The sequence below is a fragment of the Furipterus horrens genome, unplaced genomic scaffold (genome assembly GCF_987537825.1).
Source record: "Furipterus horrens unplaced genomic scaffold, mFurHor1.1.pri manual_scaffold_4, whole genome shotgun sequence".
NCBI lineage: Eukaryota > Metazoa > Chordata > Mammalia > Chiroptera > Furipteridae > Furipterus > Furipterus horrens.
The window spans coordinates 135,179,691-135,205,584 of record NW_028327174.1 but is presented as its reverse complement, the minus strand read 5'-3'; the positions used below and the strand labels follow the sequence as shown (position 1 = coordinate 135,205,584).

At 40.0% G+C, this 25,894-nt stretch overlaps 2 protein-coding genes across 2 annotated transcripts; both read left to right on the top strand.

Moving 5' to 3' along the window:
• Positions 1 to 4,057: 4,057 nt before the first annotated feature.
• Positions 4,058 to 12,019, top strand: LOC150012901 (interferon omega-1-like). The gene is made up of 2 exons (XM_090275190.1): positions 4,058 to 4,134; positions 11,392 to 12,019. The coding sequence occupies exons 1-2, from the start codon at positions 4,058 to 4,060 to the stop codon at positions 12,017 to 12,019; spliced, it is 705 nt and encodes a 234-aa protein (XP_090131316.1).
• A 12,243-nt stretch (positions 12,020 to 24,262) lies between these two features.
• Positions 24,263 to 24,829, top strand: LOC150012900 (interferon alpha-4-like). Its single transcript, XM_090275814.1, has one exon. The coding sequence runs from the start codon at positions 24,263 to 24,265 to the stop codon at positions 24,827 to 24,829; it is 567 nt and encodes a 188-aa protein (XP_090131940.1).
• The last annotated feature ends 1,065 nt before the right edge of the window (positions 24,830 to 25,894 follow it).

Here is a 25,894-nt window from a genome sequence, read left to right as displayed (position 1 = left end):
AATCCTGAATCTGGACACATACCACACCACACTCTGATTTCGAGATCAGCTAAATAAACCACAGTTTTGTAAACCTGTCTGGCTAAAATATTCTCCAAGGAAGGAAAGGATCACCGCAGGGGAAGGTCCAGAAGATGAAAGGCTGTGTGAAGCCCGGCAGAGCTGCCTCTCGGTGGTCAGGCCAGAAAAGGAAGAGTTTACTAAGATCCCGTGGCCCCAACGACTCCTCACCCGGGCTGGGGCTTCAGCTGATGCGGAGGTCCCAGTTCTCCATATCGACGTGGCGCCCAAGTCCAAGGCACTGGACGCAGAGGCAGGTCCCGCTGGGTCGGAGGCTCCGGTTAATCCGTTACAGCGAGTTCGGGCGCCCCCTCCCGGCCGTTAGGTGGCCGCAAGCTCAGTTTACTGTGGTCCAGATAAAGCGCTGGAATTCTGGACTCATTGGTCTCTGCTAAAATGGCAATAGTGATGCCCTTCTGTAGCTATTACTGTTCCTTCCATTGCAATATACTTTGGAGCTGGAGCCTGGAAAATAACCAAATCCTCATGCTTTTAAGACATCTGAAAACAAATGCCTCTAAATTACGCTGAAATGCCAGAATCCACTTTGTTTTCCTGAGAAAATTGGAGATAAAACCCAGAAGACATAAGCTCCCTGTTTCTGCCATGAGATTCGCCAGCAAATCTTCAACCTGTTTGGGCCAGAAGACTACATTGCTTCTTTGAGTAAGATCTTCACGGATAAAATACCCTCTAGCCTTGACCTTAAAATCAGAAACAACTGGAACAAAAGATGAAATTAGAAATCCTTCAAGTTTGTCTTAGTGGGTATCGCAGTCCAAAAATTCTTCCAAGCCACCCCTATCTGACGGATTAGGAAGTTGGCAGAACGAAAATTGAACTGTGCTCTTCCTATTTAATAATCCTGGGGGGGGGGGGGCGCAGGAAATAAAGAATGTTATGCTGGACCATCTATAATTAGTTATATTGTTTGCCAAACTGAAAAAAACAATTGATAGTTTTTTCCAGGTACCCACAGAAAAGGCAAAAAGAAAAACGGAGCCTTGACCACTGTGGCTCAGTTGGTTGGGCTTCCTCCCTCAAAGCAAAGGGTCCCAGTGGATTCTCCATTAGGGCATATGCCTGGGTGTGGGTTCTGCCCCAACCAGGACTGTAAAAGAGGCACTCCATCAATGTTTCTCTTCGTCTTTCTCCCTCACTTCCCTTCTCTCTAAAATTAATAAATAAAAATCTTTTAAAAAATTGATTTTTTAAAAAGTAGAAAGTGTATATTCCAATAATAAACAGACACTTGTTTTTCATTTTGATATTCTACATATTGCAAATACAAACTAGAAAACAATGTTCTTGAAATCAAATAGCTTCTTTAAAAATATATATATTCTTCAAAAATATTTTTATAGGGACCTCTGGCCAAGATGGAGACCTAGAAAGACATGCTGCATCTCCCTCCACAACTAAGAAGGAATACAACTACCTCAAAACCAGAGACCCAGAAGTTCCAGAAAATCAAGCTGCATGAAGTCCAACAAACAAAGATATAAAGAAGAGATACTCATCCAGGCACGTAGGAAAAGTGGAGCCGGGGCAGAGAGGATGCGGTGTGGTGGTGGCAGCAGCTGCGGCAGCGGCAGGCTGGCAGAAAGCACAGTCATACATTTTAAAAAGTAGGGAGGGACAGTTGGGGAATGCTCCTAGCACCATACCAGACAGTACAGCTCACAGTTTCAGCACAGGGGAAAATAAAGCCTCATTGCTTCTGACTGCGCAAATTAGTGGGGGTTGGGGCGGAGGAAGAAACATCCAGTCTCTCAATAGAGTCTGCTTGTTTAAAGGGCCCCTATGGTCTTAGAACATCCACAGACCTATCCACTCTGGAAACGACAGCCAGGGCAACAGCTAGAGAGGTGCCAGTCCCATACAGAAGTGGGTGAAGTGCCTGGAAAAGGGATGAGTGCTGAACAAGCAGCATTGTTCCTTCTCGGACCCCTCCCCCAGATACAGTGCCACAATGTGGTGAAGCAGGTCACCGGTACTGATGAATACCTAAGGCTCCACCCCATACAATGTAACAGGTGTGACAGCTCTACCTAAGACACAGAAGCAAACAAACACAGGAGCCTGTAAAGATGAGGAGACAGACAAATATGGCCAAAAAAGAGAATGGATCAAAGTTCTAGCAGGAGAATCAGCAACGAGGAGATAGCCAACCTAATAGATGTAGAGTTTAAAACACTGGTGATAAAGATGCTCACAGACTTGAAAGATATGCTTAAGTATGACAAATGCATAAGGGAAGAAATGAAGATTATGCTAAATTAAACAAAGGAAAATCCACAGAAAACCAATGGTGAAAGGAAGGAAACCTGGGTTCAAATCAATGATTTGGAACAGAAGGAAAAAAAAAAAAAAACAGTCAACCAATACAGAATGAGGAAAAAAGAATTGAAAGACATGAGGAGAGGCTTAGGAACCTCTGGGACAACTTTAAACATGCCAACATCTGAATCATAGGGGTGCCAGAAGGATAGGAGGAAGAGCAAAGAATTGAAAGCTTTTGTGAAAAAATAATGAAGGAAAACTCCCCAAATCTGGTGAAGGAAATAGATATACAAGTCCAGTAAGCACAGAGAGTCCCAAACAAACTAGACCCAAAAAGGACCATAACAAGACACATCATAATTAAAATACCAAAGGTGAAAGATAAAGAGAGAATCTTAAAAGCAGCAAGAGAAAAGCAGGGAGTTACCTACAAAGGAGTGTCTCTAAGACTATCAGCTGATTTCTCAAAAGAAATTTTGCAGACAAGAAGGGACTGGCAAGAAGCATTCAATGTGATGAAAAGCAAGGACCTACAACCAAGATTACTCTATCCAGGAAAGCTATCATTTAGAATGGAAGGGCAGAGAAAGTGCTTCCCAGACAAGGTAAAGCTAAAGGAGTTCATCATCACCAAACCATTATTATATGGAATGTTAAAGGGACTTATTTAAGAAAAAGAAGATCGAACTATGAACATTATAATGACAACAAATTCACAACTATCAATAAGTGAGTCTAAAAAATAAAAACAAAATCCAATTAAGCAAACCAGAATAGGAACAGAATCATAGGTATGGGGATCATTTGGAGGGAAGGGGGGAGAAATGGAAAAGTGGTTCACGGACTAAGAAGCATAATTGGTTGGTACAAAATAGACAGGGGAAAGTTAAGAATAATATAGGAAAGAGTTATGCCAAAGAACTTATATGCATGACCCATGGACATGAACTAAGAGGGTGGGATTGCTGAAGGGAAGGGTGGCACTGGGTGGAGGGGAGCAAAGGGGATTAAAAAAAATGGGACTATTGTAACAACATAATCAATAAAATATAATTAAAAATATTTTTATAATCTTTAACCATAAAAATTCTCATTGTCTTTTGATAAATTTTTGTATTTTCTCAAATAAAATATATATACTATATGTTGGTATTATTTCATTTTTATCATTATCATGATTATTCTCTTCATGTGCATTGCTTGAGCTCCTCCAGTCAGAGCTATCAGGCTAGATGCCAAGGAATCAGGTTTAATAAGGTATTTTCTTGTCCCACATGTAGCTTACAGACTTCTGGGAGCTGTTCTAAAAAGAAGATGGGACATGCTTACCTTCAAAGATAATAGTAGTGAGAATATAGCCATGCTTTGTTGGTAGAGAGAGCACGTTAGCAGGCAAAAAAAGAGGTCCCGGAGTAGTATAAAAGTTATTGAATACCACAATTTTAGAAATTTGAACTGAAATGGAGCCCACTACTCTGTGCCTTAATGTGAATGGAGAGAAGTTTAGTATAAGGTCAGTATGCAAAAGTCAGTTGCATGTGTCCCACAGCAGAGGTGAACTTTACGCTCTAAGGTTCTTCTGGTCAGCCTTAGAGGGGTCATGGAGGAGGCAGGGGTTGGCAATTGGTGCCCATGGATGAGCTGTGAGGGATCACCATGCAGCCGTTGATGGAAGCACTAGAGGTTTTCCAGCATCAAGTGCGAGAGTGTGAACATGGTCAGGCCTGCACCCTCCCTGCCAGCTGACTCAAGTGCTGCAGTGGTCAAGCCACCTCTACCCCCGCAAGAAAGGTAGAGAAAAGGGATTTCACTGAACTCTATCAGTAGACAACAGAAAGTCCAGTTTTAGCTGCAGATGAGAAACAATTGTTTTTGGGGAATGAAAAGAACCATCTGGCCTGGGAGGTCTAGGACCCCACAACAACTGGGATCCTGCTGCCAACCCCCACTCTCTAAGCAAAATTCCAGAAGCAAAGCTTTGGTGATAAAGGAAAGGAGTCTATTCAAAGCTACACAATTCTGGAATAATAACTTTCCACATTTCATTAGTCACTTAAGTCTATCAATTAAAGCTAAACTTTTTAACTCTTTAGTTGCAGCTTTAGTCACTTAAACCTATTAATTAAGGCTAAAATCTTTAGCCTTCTCATTCCTCCTGTTAGTTTTTAATTACCTTATTTCTTTCTATAGGGTTAGTTTACAAACTAAAACCACATAAGATAAAAAAGCTACACAATTTTGGAAGAATGGTAGAGTTCTGCCTCAGAAGTTTTCCCCTCTAGAACACTCAAAGAAGGAAACCCCTGCCACCCCCTGATAGGCCACCCCAACCCTAGGCTGTGCCCAGTTTCTTCTTGCATCCAAAATCCATCCAAAATACCATCTTTTGGGAAATGCAGGCAGCTGCAGCACGATCATCCAGGCATTCCAAGGAAGAGAGCCAGACAGCCAGTCTCTGCCCGCTTTTTATTTTAAATCTTCTGGCCCATAATTCGGTCTGCTCCAGAGGAGGCATTCAGCTTCCAGCCAATCCCATCCTAGGCTGTTTACCATTGCCTCAGGTAACCTTTCTCTACAGCCCTTCCCTACTCCTCCCCAGTAATCTCATCAGATCTCTCTGTATCAGAATCAGTGAGGTCCTGAAGGAGAAAAGTCAGAAACTATATATGGCTGAGCTACTTCTAGAATGGAAAAGTTTAGGTGCTTTTTGTTCTTAAGTTCACAAGAAAACCCAGGAGTCCTAAATAACTTCCAAGAGTCAACAGTTAATGGATTAAGAAAATTATTTCAGTATATGATGCATTTCACTGGAGAAATTTTGGACTTTAATTGGCAGAAAAAAATATTCCCTTATGACTATTTAAAAAGTATATCTACTTTTCATTAGTGCTTAAAAGTCAGCGAGTTCAATTCCCTTATACCAAACTCCCTGTTATCCTCCAAAGAAACAGACAGCAACCCTTTGGCATCTGAAGTGGAACTCAGAATCCTTGGTCATTTCACTTTTTCTGCTAATCTGATTTAAACTCCTGGCCTCTCTTTGGTCTTAAGTGTCATGTCATTTCTACCCTTTATTTCCTTTACTGGGCTCTTACATGCAAGCCACGATCTCAACTATCCCTATGGGGTTTTGATACATTTGGAATACAAGCAGACCTCAGAGACATTATGGGTTGATTCTATGCCACCTCAATAAAGCAATTATTTCAATAAAGTGAGTTGTAATCTTTTTACTGGTAGAGGGTCTTCCCTTAATTTTGTAAAAAAAGCAACATCTGTTTCCACAACTAAGTGAAGCACAGTAAAATGAGGCATGCCTGTGGTTCATCCCTCCAAATGTACAATTTCAGTTTTATAAATGAGTAGTAATATAAATAGGTTTGTCAAGAGGATTGAGTTATTGTCTGTGATGATCTTAAATAGCACCTGCTCCATAGCGAGTATGCAGTAAAATTTAATGTTATTATTTTTAACATCATGGTTATTATCCAGATTAAGAGCAGAGTCTTTTGGGATCATCTGTTTTCTTTTTCTCAGTTTCTTAAGTAATCTTTTCATTGTTTTTAGGGGATTTATCAACTAGGTAGTGATCAGGCAAAGCTAATATTCACCATTTCACCAGAGAGGGCTAGTGTTCTAGCAACTGGGGTTCTGGTTGCCAGTCTCTTGTGAGCTGATTGGTATGATTCCTCCCTTTTAGCCTCAGAGCTCATCACATGTGGATTAATTGAAAGTTGCATTAAGTGGTTGTTCTTGCAAAGCTGAGGACAGTCCACCAAACCGCCATAGCCCCTAGCACCCTATCTGGTTGCATCAGATTTTGCTAACTTATACTTTGCCATTTTGTCAGCAGAAAATTCACTTCCCTTATTTCATTTTTATGACATTCAGACCTTTACTTGTTTTCTTTTTGCCCAGACACAGCCATCAAGTTTTGCTTTCTAGAAATGTTGAAATGAGTAACTAGAAATCTAAAGCCTTAAAATTATGGAGAAAAATAGTGCAGCCCCTTGCCTTTCTTTCTTTCTTCTTTTCTTTTTCTTTATTCCTTTTGTTTCTATTAAACTCATGATGAAGCAGAACATCATGGAGGAGCAGTAGGCCAACCCTCATATTGTAAACCACTACCTGAAAAAAAATTACAAAAATTTAAAGTTAAAAAATCATAAGCAAATAAAGGAAAGAAAGCTATTTCTTTCTGACTTCGCAGTCTAAGCCTTGTTGCCCTGGCTTCTCAGCATGAGATATAAACAGAACCCCCCCCCCCAAAAGGCAAAAACAGAAAAGCCTAAGTAAAATCACACTGACTGAATGAATAATTAGAGGACTAAATGCTATATTATAAGCCTCTCTTGGGACAGTCATCATTGAGAATAACATAGCCAATATTTAAGAGTTGAACAAGAAAAGGTATACTGGCAAAATTAAAATTACTAGCCTCTTAAAAATAAAGTGATTACAATTGGATAATTAATTTCTCCACCTACTTTGACAAAACAAACTTTTGCTCTCAGCATTGAGGACTGCTGACTCTTTTGATACCCAGGGGCATGGGTCAGGAAATGAGAAGGTTGTCACTGAGAACCAGGGAACTCAAACACTCCAGGTTGAAGGGCAAGGGTCCTGGAAGATTAATTATTTTGCCAACAAAGACACAAGCCTCTCCACAGCAGGGGAATTCTAAAGACCCCAGGATATGGTCAACCTGCCCTCAGGAAGTGATTCTAGGAGAGTTTGGGTTGAGGACACTGTCACTTCAGAGGAAAGAGATTAGTACAGCTGATACCTCCCTTGTGAATGAAATAGTATTAGAAAAATAAAATTATCTTGATATTAGAACCTCCACACCTACATATACTAAAAAAAAACCAGGATCCTGCTGGGGATATTGGCATGCCTGAGGAGCACTAACAACCAGTTACAAAATGTTGGAAAGAAATGACAATGTCTATAGAAGTCCTGACCTAGTGACCCCAGTGAAGAAGCATAACAACATGGACCTGCTTGTCTAGAAGGAAGAGGAACACCCCAGAAGCTCATTCACTAAAAATCATCAGCCTCTGCTGTGAATAAAACAGCCAACAAAACCCAGTCCTTGGTTCTAAAGAGCTTATTTGCCAGAGGTGTTCTGGTAAATCACTGGTAGGTGCTCAATAATAATGATCACAGTACAACTGTCATGTTTAATTAGTGATCAGTTCAGAATCCATGTGTCAAAAGAAAATGAAGGAAGCATCAGGAATGTGTTCTTTATTCTCCAATAAATGTGGAGAGTGAAAAATATTCTAATGAAACCTTGCCATAACCATAAGAGCTTGGGATCTTTTTATAACAGTGTTATGGACTGAATGTTTGTGTGTACCAAAAATTAATATATTAAGACTCTATCCCCCAATGTGATAGCTTGGGAGGTAGGGTCTTTGGGAGGTAATAGGATTAAATGAATTTAAGAAAGTGGAGCTCTCATGATGGGATTAATATCTTTATGAGAGTCACAACTATCTTCCTCTCTCCACTCTCAACCATTAGAGGACACAAAGAGAAGACAGCTGTCTGCAACCCAGGAGACGGCTCTCAACAGAACTCAATCATTCTGGCACCTTGATTTTTAGACTTCCAGCCTCCAGAATTGTGACAGCTAAATTTGTTGTTTATAAGCCTTCTGTTCTATGGTACTTTTCTATATTACCCTGAACTAAGATGCATGGCATCATTCATTTAGCACCTATGATATACTAGTTGACATTCAAGTTCAAACTGGTCACACATGACAGAGAAGAAACTGTCATATGTAACTAACTCTCATTCCCTTTGTTTAAAAGAAGACCTGATATCTGTGTTCACAGGTGAAAAACAGATGCAGAATCAAAGAGAAGGAGGAGGATGGTCCCATCTAAAAGGCATAGAGTATTAATAGAAAAGAGTCATAAACTGACTTCTGGTCAAGATGGAGGTGTAGGTAAACACACTTTGCCTCTGCATACAACTACAACAAAAATTATAACTAGACTACAAAACAACTATCACTCAGATTCGTCAGAAGAAAGAGCTGTATGAAAGTCTGACAACCAGACAGGGAGGAGGGGCAGGGATGCAGAGAGACATGGAGAGGTGAAATGGTGTGGAGTGGTGTGGAGAGACAGTGGAATAGGTGGTCCCAATTTCATGTGTGGTAGATAAAAATTGAGAGGGATACCTCAGGAGCAAGCAATCCCAGTCCCAGACCAGATCACCAAGCCCAGGGTTCCAGCACCAGGAAGATAAGCCCCCATAACTTCCAGACATAAAGAACAGTGGAGGTTGGGTGGCAGAAGAAACTGCATGATTCTGAAGAGACTCCTGTCAAAGGGCCCACAATAGACTTAGGACTCATGCAGAGCCATCCTTTCTGGGATCCAGCACCAGGGCGACAGCTGATGGGCACAAGTGGCATACAGGGAGAAGGGGAAGGAGCGAAGTGACTGGCAACAGAACACGTGCCAGGAAACAGCTTCCTCCCAGGAAATCTCCAGAGGCCAGGGAGCGGCATTGTCCCCTCTCTGAGTGCTCTCCTACAGAGCCACAAAGTGGTGAAACAGGTTGCCTGGCCCATGTGACTACCTAAGGTTTCGCCCCACACAATGTACAAATGCCTTTTCTACAATAGGCCACATTACTAAGATAGGGAATCAAAGCAGCTCTACCTAATGCACAGAAACAAACACATGGAGGCTGCCAAATTGAGGAGACAGAGAAATACAGCCTAAATGAGAGAACAGAATAAACCTCTAGGAAAAGAATGAAGTGAAATGGAGATAAGCAACCTATCAGATGCATATTTCAAAACACTGGTTATCAGGATGCTCAAAGAAATCATTGGATATTGCAACAGTATAAAAAAGACCCAGGCAGAAATGAAGGTTGCATTAAGTGATGGAAAGAAAAATCTACAGGGAAGCAACAGTGGAGGGAATGAAGCCAAGAATCAAATCAACACTTTGGAACGTAAGTCATACAAAAGCATTCAAACAGAGCAGCAAGAAGAAAAAAGAATTTAAAAAAACCAAAAACAAACAAGGGTAGAATAAGGATCCTTTGGGACATCTCAAATGTACGAATCACATAAATCATAGGGGTGCAGGGAGAAGAGGAAGAGCAAGAAATTGAAAACTTATTTGAAAAAATAATGAAAGAAAATTTCCCTCATTTGGTGAAGGAAATAGACAAGTCCAGGAAGCACAGAGAGTCCCAAACAGGTTGGGCCCAAAGACACATCAAAATTAAAATGCTAAAAGTGAAGGAAAAAGAGAGAATCTTAAAAGCAACAAGATAGTTACCTACAAAGGAGTTTCCATAAGACAATTAGCTGATTTCTCAAAAGAATCTTTGCAGGTTAGAAAGGACTGGAAAGAAGTATTCAAAGTGATGAAAAGCAAGGACCTACAACCTAGATTACTCTATCAAGCAAAGCTATCATTTAAAATGGAAGGGCAGATAAAGTGCTTCCCAGACAAGGTAAAGCTAAAGGAGTTCATCGTGACTATGAACATTAATATAGCAACAAACTCACAACTACCAACAACCGAATCTAAAAAACAAACTAAACAAATAAACAGAACAGGAACAGAATCATAAATATGGAGATAATTTGGAGGGTTATCAGCTGGGAGGGGGAAGAGGGAGAATAGGGAAAAGGTACAGGGATTAAGAAGTACCAATTAATAGTTATAAAATAGACAGGGGGATATTAAGAATAGTATAGGAATTAAAGTAGGCAAAGAACTTATATGCATGACCCATGTACATGAACTAAGAAAGGGGATTGCTGGAGGGAATGGGGATATTGGGCAGAGGGCTGAAAATTGGGACAACTGCAATAGCATAATCAATAAATTTTAAAATAGAAATGAGTCAAAATATATTTTATTTACTGAGTTTTCTTATCAAATTCTTTTTTAAAAGTACTTTATTGATTGATTGATTGATTTTTAGAAAGATGGAGGAAAGGGGAGAGAGATAGAATGAGAGAGAAACACAATTTGTTGTTCCACTTATTTATACATCATTGGTTGTTTCTTGTATGTGCCTTGACCAGGGATCAAACCTGCAATCTTGGGGTATTGGGATGATGCTATCAACTCGTTAATGAAGAAAAAGAGCCTACTCGATTCCAGAGTCTAAATTATTTGTATTTTTCTATCATCCTTAAATAGACTAGACAAAGAATTTTTTAAGAATTTAATTTGCTCAGGGAAAAATATTCTTAAGATAGTAGATCTTTTTATCTGGTTTCTTAGTAAACCTAAATATACTTCAATCTAAAAGTGGCTATGTAATATCTATCAAACAAGGGCAAATAAGGAAAGAAATGACTCACGGTGAAACAAGTCTTTAATTAAATATTTAAAAACATTTTTTAAATTTTATACTTGGTAACATTATCTCAAGATCTGTTTCTTAGTACAATGTATTTCTATACATGTTTAAAATTATCATATATGTTTAGGCATATAAAGACAATATATGATATGATAGATATGAAAGAAAAATCTCTCTCAATTTCTGATTTCACTAAAGAGCTTATTTACTATACATGGTCTGGTAAGTACCTAACAAAATACACAAACCCTCAGGGCTGAGTGAGCATGGGTCCCTATGTACAGTAAAGATGGCACAAATGTCACTCAGATTGAAGACAAAATATTGTTTTCAATACAGAGAAGAGCAATATTTATGTAATAAAAATTGTTCTTGAGTATGTGTATGTGTGTGAATATTTAACATCTACATACACTTCTGACTTTGGTACAATGAGGCTTCTCATTTGACTGCTAAGTATCCATTTGGACTGACACATTTCCAGTTTGTGAGAAAATTAAAATGACAAAATTAATAGTGCACATTGATGATATCTTCTTAGACTACATGGAGAACTCATGAATGAAAACAAAAAAGAAAGTAAAAGAGTAAAGAAATGTTTAGAAAATGAAAATTATTGTGTTCCCAACTTAATTGCCATGGTTAGAAAGAAGGTCATCTGCTAAGCTAGGGTTCAAGGCTGTTTACCAGACGTCCAGCTCAGCCAGGCCAGCAGCCTCCTCGTTTGCCCAAGACCCTCCTGCTGCCTCTGCTCACGGCCCTGGTGCTGATCTGCTGTGGCCCCAGTGGATCTCTGGGCTGCGACCTACCTCAGAGCCATGTCCTGCTCAGCACGGAGAACTTGGCGCTCCTAAGACAAATGATGAGAATCTCCCCTTCCTCCTGCCTGAAACACGCAAAAGACTTCAAATTCCCTTGGGCACTTGTCAAAGGCAGCCAGATCCAGAAGGCCCAGGCCATCTCTGTCCTCCACGAGATGCTCCGGCACATCTCCGACCTCTTGCTCAGCGAGCACGCCTCCGCTGCCTGGAACAACACCCTCCTGAACCAGCTGCGCTTGGGAATCCATCGGCAGCTGGACGACCCGGAAGCCTGTTTGGTGCAGGAGATGGAAGAGGAAGGAACTGCCCCGCCAGCTCAGGGAGCTCCACTGGCCGTGAGGAGGTACTTCGAGGGCATTTGTCTCTACCTGAAAGAGAAGAAATACAGTGACTGTGCCTGGGAGGTTGTCCGAGTGGAAATCTTGAGAACCTTCTCTTCAATAAGAAGCTCGCAAGAAAAGTTAAGGAATAAGGACGGAGACCTGCGCTCACCTTGAAACCATTCTCACTGAGGACTGTGCGGTCACCCTTGCATGTAGCACTTCGGTCACGTGAAAAGCCTCTTAGTTCTGCTTTAATCACAGAAGTTATTGAATGTAATTCAGCAAATCTGTTTTCAGCAAGGCAATGTTACCAGATTCAGTTACTGGGACATCATTCCCTAAGAGGTGACAGCCCTGATGTTATTTATTTATTGTTTGTGTGTTTATTTATTTATTTATTCTTTCATCTTACCATAGTTATATATTTATATAACCAATGTTTGCCCTTGTTTTAAAATTTACAAAATATGTTTACTTTTTTATGTTATTAAATTTGCAATTTATTTATTAAATTCTTATCAAAGAAAACTCATTGGGTCCTTTTATTATGAAAATTGAAATATTATTTTTCTACATAAATCTATCTCAGAGTAGCACTTGTCTATTAAGTTGTATCGAAGTGTTCCAGGTCTAGCCAGAAAATGCCTATCAAAAGTAGAAATCCACGAACTTGAGAAGAGTCCTAGAAAATATATAATACATTCAATACTTATGTCTGAGTTGTAACTGATTTATATTCAGTCAGCAAGGAGCAGTGGGTAGAAATATCTGAGAGGAGTCATCCAGACATAATGGTATATATTGGCTGATTCTAGCACCCAGTACTCTTCTTCCCACCTTCTCCTCTGTCCTGATTTACTGATTGCATTCATTCCCTTATACAATCTCTTCGCTCCCCTCACCTTACTGCCCACCTCTACAGGTGCTCTGGTTCTGTTGTAGTTTCAGTTTCATGGTTTCTATTAAGAGTAAAAATCCAAAGGAAAGGGACATCACAAAAGTTGAGTGGAAGCTCTTTGTTTTTCAAAACTGTTGCACTCAGGTATCTGTGAGTATTGTGGTGTACATACTGGGTCCCTGAGTGAAGGCCATTGTTAAAGTGATGAATTGGATGCTGCCTTAGAAGGAACCAGCTCAATTCAGTTTACTTTGCTGTTCTGTGAATTTCTCAGACAGCAGGGAGAAATATTAGTTTGGGAGGATTTTTTTGAATTGTTGCACTAGATGACTTAGCCAATGCATTAATTTGCTTTTCTATAAACTGTGCATAATATTTTAATAATTTTTTGTCTTCTATCTTTCTAACTACTTCTTCTGGTGGACAAGTTCAGCCGAAGAAGAAAAGCTTGGTAATTCTGGACTTCCATGTACCTTTGTTTGATTGCCTATTACCTTTCAAATATTATAACCCTTCCTGTATAGGGAGCTATAGAAGATATACTATAGATTTCCAGTCAAGATGGAGGCATAGACAGACATTCTGTGTCTTCCTCCACAACTAAGAAGGAATACAACTACCTCAAACTACATACAACCAGAAGTTCCAGAAAATCAAACTGCATGGAAGTCCAGCAACAAAGGTGTAAAGAAGAAATACTCATCTAGACAGGTAGGAAGGGTGGAGCCAGGGCAGAGAGGACACAATGAGGTGATGGCAGCAGCGGTGGCAGCAGCAGGCAGGCAGAAAGCGCAGTCACATGTTTTAAAAAGTCAGGAGGGACACGTGGGGAGCATTCCCAGCTCCTCACCAGACCTCGAAACCCACAGTCCCAACACTGGGAAAATCGAGCCTCATTGCTTCTGACTGTGCAGAACAGTAGGGGTTGGGGTGGAGGCAGAAACTGCCGGTCTCAGCAGAGCCCGCTTGTTTAAAGGGCCCCCATGGTCCTAGTGTGTCCGCAGACCACCCACTCTGGGAATGATGGCTAGAGGGATGCCAGTCTGGTGCGAAGTGGGAGAGGTGCCTAGAAAAGGGGTAAGTGCTGGGCAAGTGGCATTGTTCCCTCTTGGAACCCTCCCCCCCACACAGCACACAACATGGTGAAATAGGTTGCCCTGTGCTGATGAAGCCCTAAGGCTCCATCCCTTACAATGTAACCGGAGTGACAGCTCTACCTGGGATACAGAGTCAAACAAACACAGGAACCTGTCAGAATGAGGAGACAGAGAAGTATGGCCCAAAAGGGCAAATAGATCAAGGTTCCAGTGGGAGAACTAAGCGACAAGGAGATAGCCAACCTAACAGATGAGGAGATAGACAACCTACAGACACAGAATTCAAAACACTGGTGATAAAGATGCTCACAGGCTTGACAGATATGCTTGAGTATGGCAAACGCATAAGAAGAAGTGAAGGCTATGCTAAGTGAAATGAAGGAAAATCCACACAAAACCAATGATGAAGGGAAGAAAACCAGGTTCAAATCAATGATTTGGAACATAAGGAAGAAAAAAACAGTCAACCAGTGCAGAATTAGGAAGCAAGAATTGAAAAAAAATGGAGAAAAATTACCAAATTTTGTGAAGGAGATGGACATACAGGTCCAGGAAGCACGAAGGGTCCTGGGTGAGCTGGACCCAGAAGGAACCACATTTGGATGCATCATGACTGAGATGCCAAAGGTGAAAGATAAAGAGAGAGTCCTGGGGGCAGCAAGAGAGAGGCAGAGAGTTGCCTACAGGGGGTTGCCTATAGAACTATCAGCTGATTTCTCAGAGGACACTTTGCAGGCAGGAAGGGACCGGCAAGCAGTATTCAATGTGATGAAAGGCAACCTACAACCAAGATTACTCTACCCAGCAAAGCTATCATTTGGAATGGAAGGGCAGATGAAGTGCTTCCCAGACAAGGTGAAGCTAAAGGAGTTCATCATCACCAGGCCATTATTATATGAAATGTCAAAGGTACTTACTTAAGAAAAGGAAGATCAAAACTATGAACACTAAAATGACAACAAACTCGCAACTATCAACAACTGAGTCTAAAAAATAAAAACAAAATCCAATTAAGCAAACCAGAATAGGAACAGAATTATAAATATGGGGATCATTTGGAGGGTTATCAGCTGGGAGGGGGGAGGGGAAGATATGGGGAAATGGTGCAGGGACTGAGAAGCATAATCGATTAGTACAAAATAGATAGGGGAAGTTAAGAATAGTATAGGAAAGGGTGGAGCCAAAGAACTTATATGCATGACCCATGGACATGAACTATGGGGGGTGCGATTGCTGGAGGGAAGGGAGATACTGGGCAGAGGGGAGCAAAGGGGAAAAATATTGGAACTAGTGTAACAACATGATCAATAAAATATACTTTTAAAAAAAAGGAGATAAACTATATATTGGATTGACCAAAAGGTTCGTTTGGTTTTTTCCACAAGATGGCTCTAGTAGCACTTAGCTGTCTTTAACTTAATTTGAGACAATTTTGTTAAGTTGTATTGTGACAGCTGTCATATCAGCATGCATTAAAAAAAAAACAAACCACTCATCAAAACCAGTGAATTTTTGTGTAGCCATTTTAATATTGAAGATGGAAGAAAATAAGCAACATTTTCGGCATATAATGTTTTTATTTCAAGAAAGGTAAAAATGCAACTAAAACACCAAAAAGATTTGTGCAGTGTATGGAGAAGGTGCTGTGACTGATTGAACGTGTCAAAAGTAGTTTGTGAAGTTTCATGCTGGAGATTTCTCACTGGGCAATGTTTTATGGTAGGATAGACCAGTTAAAGTTGATAGCAATCAAATCAAGACATTAATTTAGCATAATCAACACTCTACCATGCAGGAGATAGCTGACACACTCAAAATATCTAAATCAAGCATTCAGAGTCATTTGCACTAGCTTTGTTATGTTAATCATTTTGAAGTATAGGTTCCTCATAAGTTAAATGAAAAAAACCTTCTTGACTATATTTCCACATGCGATTCTCTACTTAAACGTAACTAAAATGTTGCATTTTTAAAAACATAGTGTGATGGGCAAAGAAAAAAAAAAAGAAGTGAATACTTTACAATAATGTGGAACTGAAGAGGTCGTGAAGCAAGCAAAATGAACCACCACCAACCACACCAAAGGCCAGTCTGCATACAAAGAAGGTGATGTTGTGCATATGGTGGGATTGGAAGAGCATCCTCTCTGATGAACTCCTTTCAGAAAGCCAATTAATTCCAACAAGCACTGCTCCCAATTAGACCAACTGAAAGCAGCACTTGATGAAAAGCATCTGACATTAGTCAACAGAAAAAACATAATCTTTCATATGGGTAATGCAAGACTGCATGTTTCTTTGATGACTGGCCAAAAACTGTTACAGCTTGATGGGAAGTTCTGATTCATCCACCATTGCACCAGACATTGCACCATTGGATTTCTATTTATTTCAGTCTTTGCAAAATTCTCTTAATGGAAAAAAAAAAAGTAATTCCCTGGAGACTGCAAAAGGTAACCAGCACAGTTCTTTCCTCAAAAAGATAAAACGTTCTGGAAGGATGGTATTATGAAGTAGCATGAAAGATGGCAGAATATAGTGGGAAAAAACTGTAAATACATTGTTCAAAAAAGTTATTGGTGAAATGAAAAATGTGTCTTAGTTTTGCTTAAAACCAAACGAGCTTATTGGCCAACCCAATACATGGAAACATTTGGTATACAAGTTCTTGCTTTACAGATTAAATGGATGTCAAGTGTGTTGCATTTACATTACAAATGTGTTGTTTGCCAAATTGAAGGTCTCGGGGTTCAAACTACATCTCCTCATTTTGTTAATTCATGGGTAGTGAATCAAGCAGAACAAGACTGACTCATGAAAGTGCTTGACAAAAACCTGTTTTTAAGATGCATGTGCTCTAAGGAGTGTTTATTTAGATGATTAAATTGTGATTACTTAACATGTTTAGCATAGTACCTAGACCACAGTAGGTGTTCAATAATGTCATTTTTATTACTGTCAGAATTTTTCAGCTGTATCATCTTGACTATTAATGACATAGAGATAATTCAGTTTCTGAATTGCTCCATTAATCCCATGAAATGCACATTGAAAAAAGCTCACATCCCTTAGTTTGCCAATTTGGTGATCTTATGTAAAGTGAGTCTTTTGTGAGTTGGTTGGTGTGATTCCACCTCAGCGTTCACAACTGATGAATTACACCTGGGGAAAAAAAATAAGAGACTAATCATGTGGCTGGTTTTGCGAAGCTGAAGATTGGCCATTGGACAAGAATTATTCTCTTTTAAGCCCCTGCCAGAGGGATCAGCTTGTGTTCTCTTTATTTACTGTGCCCGTCATCCTCTGCTTTGCTATAAGTTTTGTTGCAGTGAATTCAGCTAAATTATACTTTGTCATTTTGTTACTGGAGGGTCAGCCTTTTTGTTACATGAGGGCTACTCACATCAGACAGGACAATTCGCTTACCCAATCCATTTACTTAAATGTCAATCTCACCCCAAAACACCCTCATGGACACACCCAGAATGTTTGATCAATATCTGGGCACCTCATAGTCCAGTAAATTGACACATAATATTAACCATCATAGAATATGATATAAGATATCTGAAGCCCAGTGGATTGCTAAACCTGTATCTCCATCACCCCAGGTAGTCTGAATTGGATAACGTCATTTCAACCCTATACAAAGTCATGCATGAGCATTCTCTGGACACCATTGTGTGATTAAAAGGTTTAAAGTAATTTTTGTTTTACTCCCAAAGTCCTTCCCTTCTACAAGAAGGGAATAGCACCGGGTTTACACTCAATATTTTGACAATTAAAAACACCCATGATGTCTGCTACCTGAAAAGTAGTAGACCTGTAAGGATACCATGTCCCCCTCCACAAGTATGTTGTGTGTTTTCAGGACAGATCAAGTGACCACAAATCACCTCAATAGAGCCCCCAAATCATGCAGAACCTCTGCTCTGTTACCCTGTGCCTCACTCTCCCCACTAATTGCTTATTTTCCTAGAACATAAGCCATAAATCTGCACCACAAATGCAATTCAGACCCCAGTCTCCATCTTCTCCATGGAATTTTATAGTTGGAGTAGCATCTAAACATTAAGTCAGAAACATAGGCAGCTTAGATTTCTTCTTTGAGCACTAACCTCTGTGAGAGAGAGGAGACTACAGCTCTTCCCACCCTCCTTGGCCTTGAGTTCATCAGGTCATGAGAAGAGGAGTGAAAAAGAATGGATCCTATTCTATTTTGTGCTCAAATCTGACTCTGTTCCTTACCTGCTGTGGCCTTTGGATAAGTCATTTCTCTGAGCCTCAGGCCTCTCCACTGCCTAAGTAAGTCATAAAGAACAGACATTTTTTTTGCTCACAGTTCTAGAAGCAGAATTTCAAACTGGGACATCAGCAAGGTTGGGTTCCAATGAGAGCCTGTGACTTCTTGTGTCCTCACATGGCAGGATCATGACAGGTCTATCTCAGGCCTCTTTTATGAGGGCACTTATTCCGTTAATGAGGACTTTACTTTTATGCCCTGAGTATTTCCTGAAAGCGCCACCATATTTATTACATCATCAGTTTAGGGATCAGGACTTCAACATATGAGTTTTCTGGGGACATAAACATTCAGACCCACATGCTGAGGATGAACCTGAGGCCAAGGAGGCTGGGAAGAACTGTAGCGGTAATGAAAGTATACACGCTTGGCCCCGGCACCTAGAACAGAGAATACAGCCATGCTTAGAAAAGGAAGAAATATGAGCAGGTTAGGAGGCAAAACAGCAGTCAAAGGACTCAGTATCCAAACTCTTGCCTTTTGACCTGAAGTAGTGCTACAATTATTACATGCCAAATGTTGCAAATCCAACTGAAACTGAGTGACTATCCCCAGAAATGTACGGAGATCCGAGGAACCACATAATCCATCATTACTGTTTGTGAGGGGTCTCCATAGAGTCTCAGCATCATGGAAGGTTATTGCTACTTCAGTGAGGATCCACCAAAAGTAATGTGGTAAATTGTCTGATTGCTGTAAGCTGTGTGAATCACAGAGAGTTTGAGTTTTGATTAATGGTTCTGTATAGGACACCAGGCTGCTTATTTTTCTACTGTGACAAAGCAGAGAACAAATTAGAGATGAGGGCGTACATGTGAGTTTAATATAATGGAAGCAAAGGCTGAAAATTATGCTACTGCTCTTACAAGTTATATGTCCAAAATATATGCACCTTAAAAAGACTCCTAAATGATTTTAGTAATAAACTGAGTAGATGTTATTGACACCAGTTTGAAGAGAGTGGAAGTATTAGCCATTTTCTATTATAATCCTAGTAAAATATGGTCATGATGAAGCAAAATGGAGGAAACAGTCTGAGAAACTGCTTCAGTAAAAATTACTTTAGGAGTGATCACACTGGGCTTGGAGCTGAGGACAACACTGTATGTAAGACAGAGTCCAGTTGCTGAAGAGCTGATTTACCAAAGATGTTGTCCTATCTACCATTTAAAGAGAAGGACTCTGGAGGGAAGAGGCAACATAACTTGTTATATAAAACAAAGAGAGTTTAGGATCAAACATGGAAGTTAATTCTTTACATACGAATAGGCAATAATAATTTAGTTCCATTATTTACAAAGATAGTTTCCTTTTATTTGAGAAGAATAGACTTGATTGGAAACTCTGAAAATCCTTTGAGTATTTTAAAATAAAATACAAAAATACAAAGAATTCAAATTGATGTTGTTTAAATCATATATTCTCACTGTGAGTAGAGTTACCTCCAAGGGTGTGCAAGAATTAGTTCTCACGAGTGTGAAAAAATCTTAGACACTACAAAGTTTTTTTGGTTCTCCAAACTCAACTTTATCCAACAAGAACTAATTTCTAAGTGTTTGTTTTTCTCTTTGACTTTTCTTGTGTATCACATTGGAAGAATTGGCCTTGTGTTTGGGGATGATACACAAAATGCATGCCAGATCAGTGCTACAAACCTATGGAGGCTTGACGGCTCATTGGTGGACTGCACCTCCCTTTGCTCGCTCTCACAGTCACATTGTGAGAGATGGCCTAGCCTTTGTTTACTTATGAGCTGCCATTGACTGTCTTGTGGGTGTTGCTTAGGTTTGAGCCTCAGTGTGACGTAGGCTTTGAAAATTAAATGCAAATAGTTGTATTCCTTTTTAAAGTCTATTTTATTGATTATGTTGATTATTTTTTTCCCTTTGCTCCCCTCCACCCAGTACCCCCTTCCCTCCAGCAATCTCACCTCTCTTAGTTCATGGCCATGGGTCATGCATATAAGTTCTTTGATGTCACCCTTTCCTGTATTATTCTTAACTTCCCCCTTTCTATTTAGTACCAACCAATTATGCTTCTTAATCCCTGCACCTTTTCTCCATTTCTCCCCCTTCCTCCGCCCAGCTGATAACCCACCAAATGATCCCCATAACTATGATTCTGTTCCAAATCTTGTTGTTTGCTTAGTTGGATTTTGTTTTTGTTTTTTAGACTCAGTTGTTGATAGTTGTGAGTTTGTTGTCATTTTAATGTTCATAGTTTTGATCTTCTTTTTCTTAAGTAAGTCCCTTTAACATTTCATATAATAATGGCTTGGTGATGATGAACTCCTTTAGCTTTACCTTGTCTGGGAAACACTTCATCTCCCCTTATATTCTAAATGATAGCTTTGCTGGATAGAATAATCATGGTTTTAGGTCCTTGCTTTTCTTCACATTGAATACTTCTTGTTGGTCCCTTCTTGCCTGCAAAGTTTCTTTTGAGAAATCAGCTGAAAGTCTTATAGGCACCCTTTTGTAGAGAACTCTCTGCTTTTCTCTCACTGTTTTTAAGATTCTATCTTTATTTTGAACCTTTGGCATTTTAATTATGATGTGTCTTGGTGTGGTCCTCCTTGAGTCAAGCTTGTTTGGGCCTCTCTGTGCTTCCTGGTTGTATGTCTATTTCTTTCACCAAATTTGGGAAGTTTCCCCTCATTATTTTCTCAGATAAGCTTTCAATTCTTTGCTCTTTCTCTTCTCTTTCTGGCATTCCTATGATTCAGATGTTGGCACGTTTAAAGTTTCCCAGAGGTTCCTAAGCCTCTCCTTATTTTTTTTCAATTTTTGTTTCCTAATTCTGTACTGGTTGGCTGTTTTTTTATCCTTTAATCTTCAAATCCTTGATTTGAACCCCAGTTTCCTTCCCTTCATCATTGGTATTGTGTGGATTTTCCTTCATTTCATTTAGTACAGCCTTCACTTCTTCCCTTATGCGTTTACCATACTTAAGTGTATCTGTCAAGCTTGTGAGCATTTTTATCACCAGTGTTTTGAACTCTACATCTGTTAGGTTGGCTATCTCCTTGTCACTTAGTTTTTGCACTGGAACCTTGATCTGTTCCCTCTTTTGAGCCATACTTCTCTGTCTCCTCATCTTGACAGGCTCCCATGTTTGTTTGCCTCTGCCTCTTAGGTAGAGCTGTCACACCTGTTATGTTGTAAGGGGTGAAGCGTTAGGTATTTGTCAGTACAGGGCAACTTGCTTCACTACCTTGTGGTGCTGTATGTGGGGGAGGGTTCAGCACTTGCCCCTTTTCTAGGCATTTCTCCAACTTTTGTATGGGACTAGCACTTCTCTAGCTGTTGCCATAGCCATCATTCCTAGAGTGTGTGGGTCTGTAGACATTCAAGGACCATGGGGGCTCTTTAGACAAGCAGACTCTACTAAGAGACTGGGCGTTTCTTCTTCTGCCCCAACCCCCACTAGTTTGCAGTCAGAAGCAATGAGACTTTATTTTCCCTAGTGCTGAAACTGTGAGCTTTACGGTCTGATCTGGTGCTGGGAGTGTTCCCCAGGTGTCTTTCCTACTTTTTAAAACATGTGACCATGCTTTTGCCAGCCTGACACTGCTTCTGCTGTGGCCACCACCACCACACCGCATCTTCTCTGCCCCGGCTCGACCCCTCCTACCTTTCTAAATGCATATTTCTTCTTTATATCTTTGTTTGTTGGACTTCCATGCAGCTCAATTTTCTGGAACTTCTGGTTCACTCTACTTTTGAAGTAGTTGTATTCCTTCTTAGTTGTGGAGGGAGACCCAGCGTGTCTGTCTAGTCCTCCATCTTGGCCAGAAGTCCCATAATTGTGTTCTTTAATGCTACTAAAGTTATTGAACAAATCGATAATTATGTCAAATGTTACACAGAAAACATTTTTTTATGTTTTTTATTGATTATATTGTTACAACAGTTCCAATTTTCTCCCCCTTGTTCCCCTCCCCCCAGCACCCCCCCTCCCCCAGCGATCCCCCCCAAGTCCATACCCCTGGTTCATAAAAATTAACTATCCCCCCCCTCTCAAATATTAGGACCCTTTGTAATCTTGTAAAGGACAATGGGCGAAGGTCTCAAGCTCCTCTAGCTGCTTCAAGCTGGACATGGTCATCGTCCTACCTACCCTTGGGTCCAGAAAACCCTAATATGAGTGGGGGTGTGGAGGGGAGGGTGGCCTTCCCACATGGGGATGGATCGTGCAGACTCCAGGTCAGTTGGCTGCCTCCGGTCAACGGCGTGCTTGGTTCAACAGGCTGGTGTCCTTGTTGTGTTCTGAGGGCAACAGATTTGGCGAAAAGGGTTAAAAGACATCATTCAATCCATAACTACTAGATGACAAAAGGCAGGGATTAATTTTTCAATGTTCCATATTAGGGAAAAAAAAAGTTTCTTTGTAAGAAGGTGTGCTAGGCACATCTCGCCTGTCCAAAACCCTTTTGCCCATTATACTTAGTTTGGGCTCAGGTAAATAGTTTAGGTTTTTCCCCCTCTCAGACCTCTGGGCCCTTTCTGTCCAAGCCATTAGGATAGAAAAGAGAAACCCGTTTTAAAGTGAAGCCCACAGACCGCCCCATTCTTCCCCAACCCAGCCATTTAGTTCAGCCAAACCGTTGAGTCTCAGGAGGCAGCGCTGTAGAGAGGATTAAGTGAGGCTTATGCGTACAGATAATCACTCAGGTAATGCGAGCATAGGTTTATGTCCTTTGAAAACAAAAAACACGTGTTAATTTATGTAACATAACCCGCTAACAAGTCTCTAAATCTGGAGAAGAAACTTTTAAGACGGTTAGTTGCCCTGTTTTATACTCTACTACTGATCATTGTGATTTTCCTTGAATAATAATTTTTCTCCCTAAGGTTACCCTCCTTGTCTTTAAAGGGACTACATTAAGTCCATTTTTAATTTATCCTGTTCGTTTGCATAAACATAACAAGAGCAGCAAATGATCACTTAGGATCTTTAGTTCTGCTTTGCTGGAACTTACCCAAGGAATATTTGGGGTGACCTTCAGTCTGTTCTTCAGGGCACAGAAGCTGTGCCACATATCTGGCATTCATCCTTGCCTGTACACACCTGTTTTTTCCAAGTCTTTACACAGAAAACATTTTGATAATATCTTGATGTATATCTAGAGATGGTGAAGTTAAAAATTATTTTTTGTAATGAAGCTAAATTAAAAATTAAGTCCTTAAATATTAAGAAAATCACTTAATTTTTCAATGGTGTTTAGCAGTTTTTAGTGATGTGAAATTATAGCTATACATTGGTAGTATTTTGAAGTGTTATATATTTTTTTATTTGAAAATGTAATTGATACTTTACTATTTATATAAATTAACAATTACATTCAAAATTGCTCTATAAAACTAGTTATAAAGTTACATTAAACTAACTTTAATTAAAGTTGAATCAAATGTCAAATAAATTGACATTTTCATTACATTAAATTAAATGACAATAACTTTTGAATGTTCCTTGTAGCATAAAATTTATATTTATTCAATCTTAACCCTCACTGAATAAAATGAGTAAACTGTACACCTTTTAAAAATATATATTTAAATTAATTTTTAGAGTTTAAGAGAGGGAGAAATAAAAGGAGAGAAACATCAATCAGTTGCCTCCTGCACACCCATAACTGGGGACCCAGCCTGAACCCAGGAATGTGCCCTGACTGGGAATCAAACTGGTGACCTGTCAGTTTGCAGGCTAATGCTCAATCCACTGAGTCACAACAGCCAGGGCCTTTACACCTTTTAAAATTTATAAAGCACTAATATAAATACACTACATATATATATCATATATAATAAATATATATACTATATATCTGCGTTTTTCACTTTCTTGGGGGGTTCAATGAGAAAAACATCTGAAAGTCTCTGTGGACAGGGGCAATAGTGAAAAAGAATATAGTTGAGAAACATTGATCACACTGCATGTAGAAAGTGCACATAGGAAAACAAAAGCAGAAGTAGAAAGAAAAGGGAACATTCAGAAATTGAAAACTCATATGCTCTCTACATAAGACACCTGCACCAAGGAAGGTCTTACAGAGCCTAGAGCGCAAGGATCAGACAGTCACTGAACTCAGCCAGGCCGGCAGCATCTGCAAGGTCCCCAATGGCCCTACCCTTCTCTTTCCTGGTGGCCCTGGTGGTGCTCAGCTGCAACTCCATCTGCTCTCTGGGCTGTGACCCACCTCAGCCCCTCAGCCTGGTTAACAGGAGGGCCTTGATGCTCCTGGGACAAATGAGAAGGACCGCCCCTTTCTTCTGCCTGAAGGACAGAAACGACTTTGGGTTCCCCCAGGAGGTGCTTAAGGGCAACCCATTTCACAAGGCTGAAGCCATCTTTGTCATCCAGGAGATGGTCCGCCAGACCTTCCACCTCTTCAGCACAGAGGGTGCATTTGCTGCGTGGGACAAGACCCTCCTAGACCAGTTCTGCAATGAACTTGATCAGCAGCTGAGTGAGCTGGAAGCCTGTCTGATGCAAGAGGAGGGGATGGAAGAGACTCCCCTGATGGAATGGAACTCCTTCCTGGCTGTGAGGAAATACTTCCAGAGACTCACTCACTACCTGCAAGAGAAGCAACAGAGTCCTTGTGCCTGGGAGATTGTGAGAGCAGAAATCATGAGATCCTTGTCTTTATCAGCAAACTTGGAGGAGGAGGACATTACGCAGTAAAGAATGACACCTGGCTCGACATGGACATGATTCTCACTGACTAATAATATCATACCTCCTTCTGTTCTGCCACATCAACCTCCCTTTTGTTTCTTCTGTGATTGTGACATGGATGGAATCAATTCGTTAAAGATTTTCAGGAATATTAAGTCAAATTCTGTTCAACCTTACAGGCACCTGTGACTTACAGAGGCCCATGCTTATGCTTTATTTGCTATTTATTTATTTATTTATTTACTCATTCATTCATTATTTCCTTTCTTTCTTTAAATATTCAATTATTTACTTTTCTGTAAGGTTTCAATTGTTTTGGTTCATTTATCATAAGGCACGTGCTCCTTTATGTTGTGCTATTAAAATAAATCTTTATATTTAGCCAATTTACCATTATTTGTGTGTATTAAATTTTTACAATAGTAAACTTTTTGTACTTAATTTTTCCAAAGAGAAACACCAAAGCAGACTGTGCAACCTGCTTTAAAAATATATGGCATAATTCATTTCCCATCATACTATATTCAAATTACAAGTACTTACTGACTTTCTCTAAGCTAGGTTGTGTGTTGCCCTCAGGATAGACAGGTGATCATGAAAAATACAGTTACTGTTCTGTTGTCATTTGATTTTTGTTGGGAAAGAACTCTAAATACATTTATTAAAATTAATATCAGTTATGTTAAATGCTATATGGAGAAGGAAAAACAAAGGAATTCTCTCAACAGCAGCTAGAGTGGAGAATGCCAGGACATACAATTTAAAGCAGTAGATGTGATCTTCAGTTGACTGGTAGACATCTAAGTGCAAATGTCCACTGTCAGCTGGAGAAGCTTGCGATTTACAAGGCATGTCATGGGTGGAGGTCCATGTGTAGCAAGCAGGAATGGAAAACATAGATGTCATGTGGGGAGACAGTATAGAGCGGCAAAAATGCTTAACCTAGATTCTGAGGCCCCTCATCATTTAATGAAAGGGGGAGAAGAGCTACCGATAAAACATTGGTACATTTGGCCATTGATTAAAAGGACAAGAGAGAAAGCTGATAAGATTGCATTTAAGAAAACAAAT

Bases quoted from the DNA above. Each gene is read 5' to 3' on its own strand.
- LOC150012901 (XM_090275190.1), top strand. From the start codon at position 4,058: ATGGTCAGGCCTGCACCCTCCCTGCCAGCTGACTCAAGTGCTGCAGTG. The intron at 4,135-11,391 runs GTAGAGAAAAGG...GCTGTTTACCAG, and splicing joins CCTCTACCCCCGCAAGAAAG to ACGTCCAGCTCAGCCAGGCC.
- LOC150012900 (XM_090275814.1), top strand. From the start codon at position 24,263: ATGGCCCTACCCTTCTCTTTCCTGGTGGCCCTGGTGGTGCTCAGCTGC.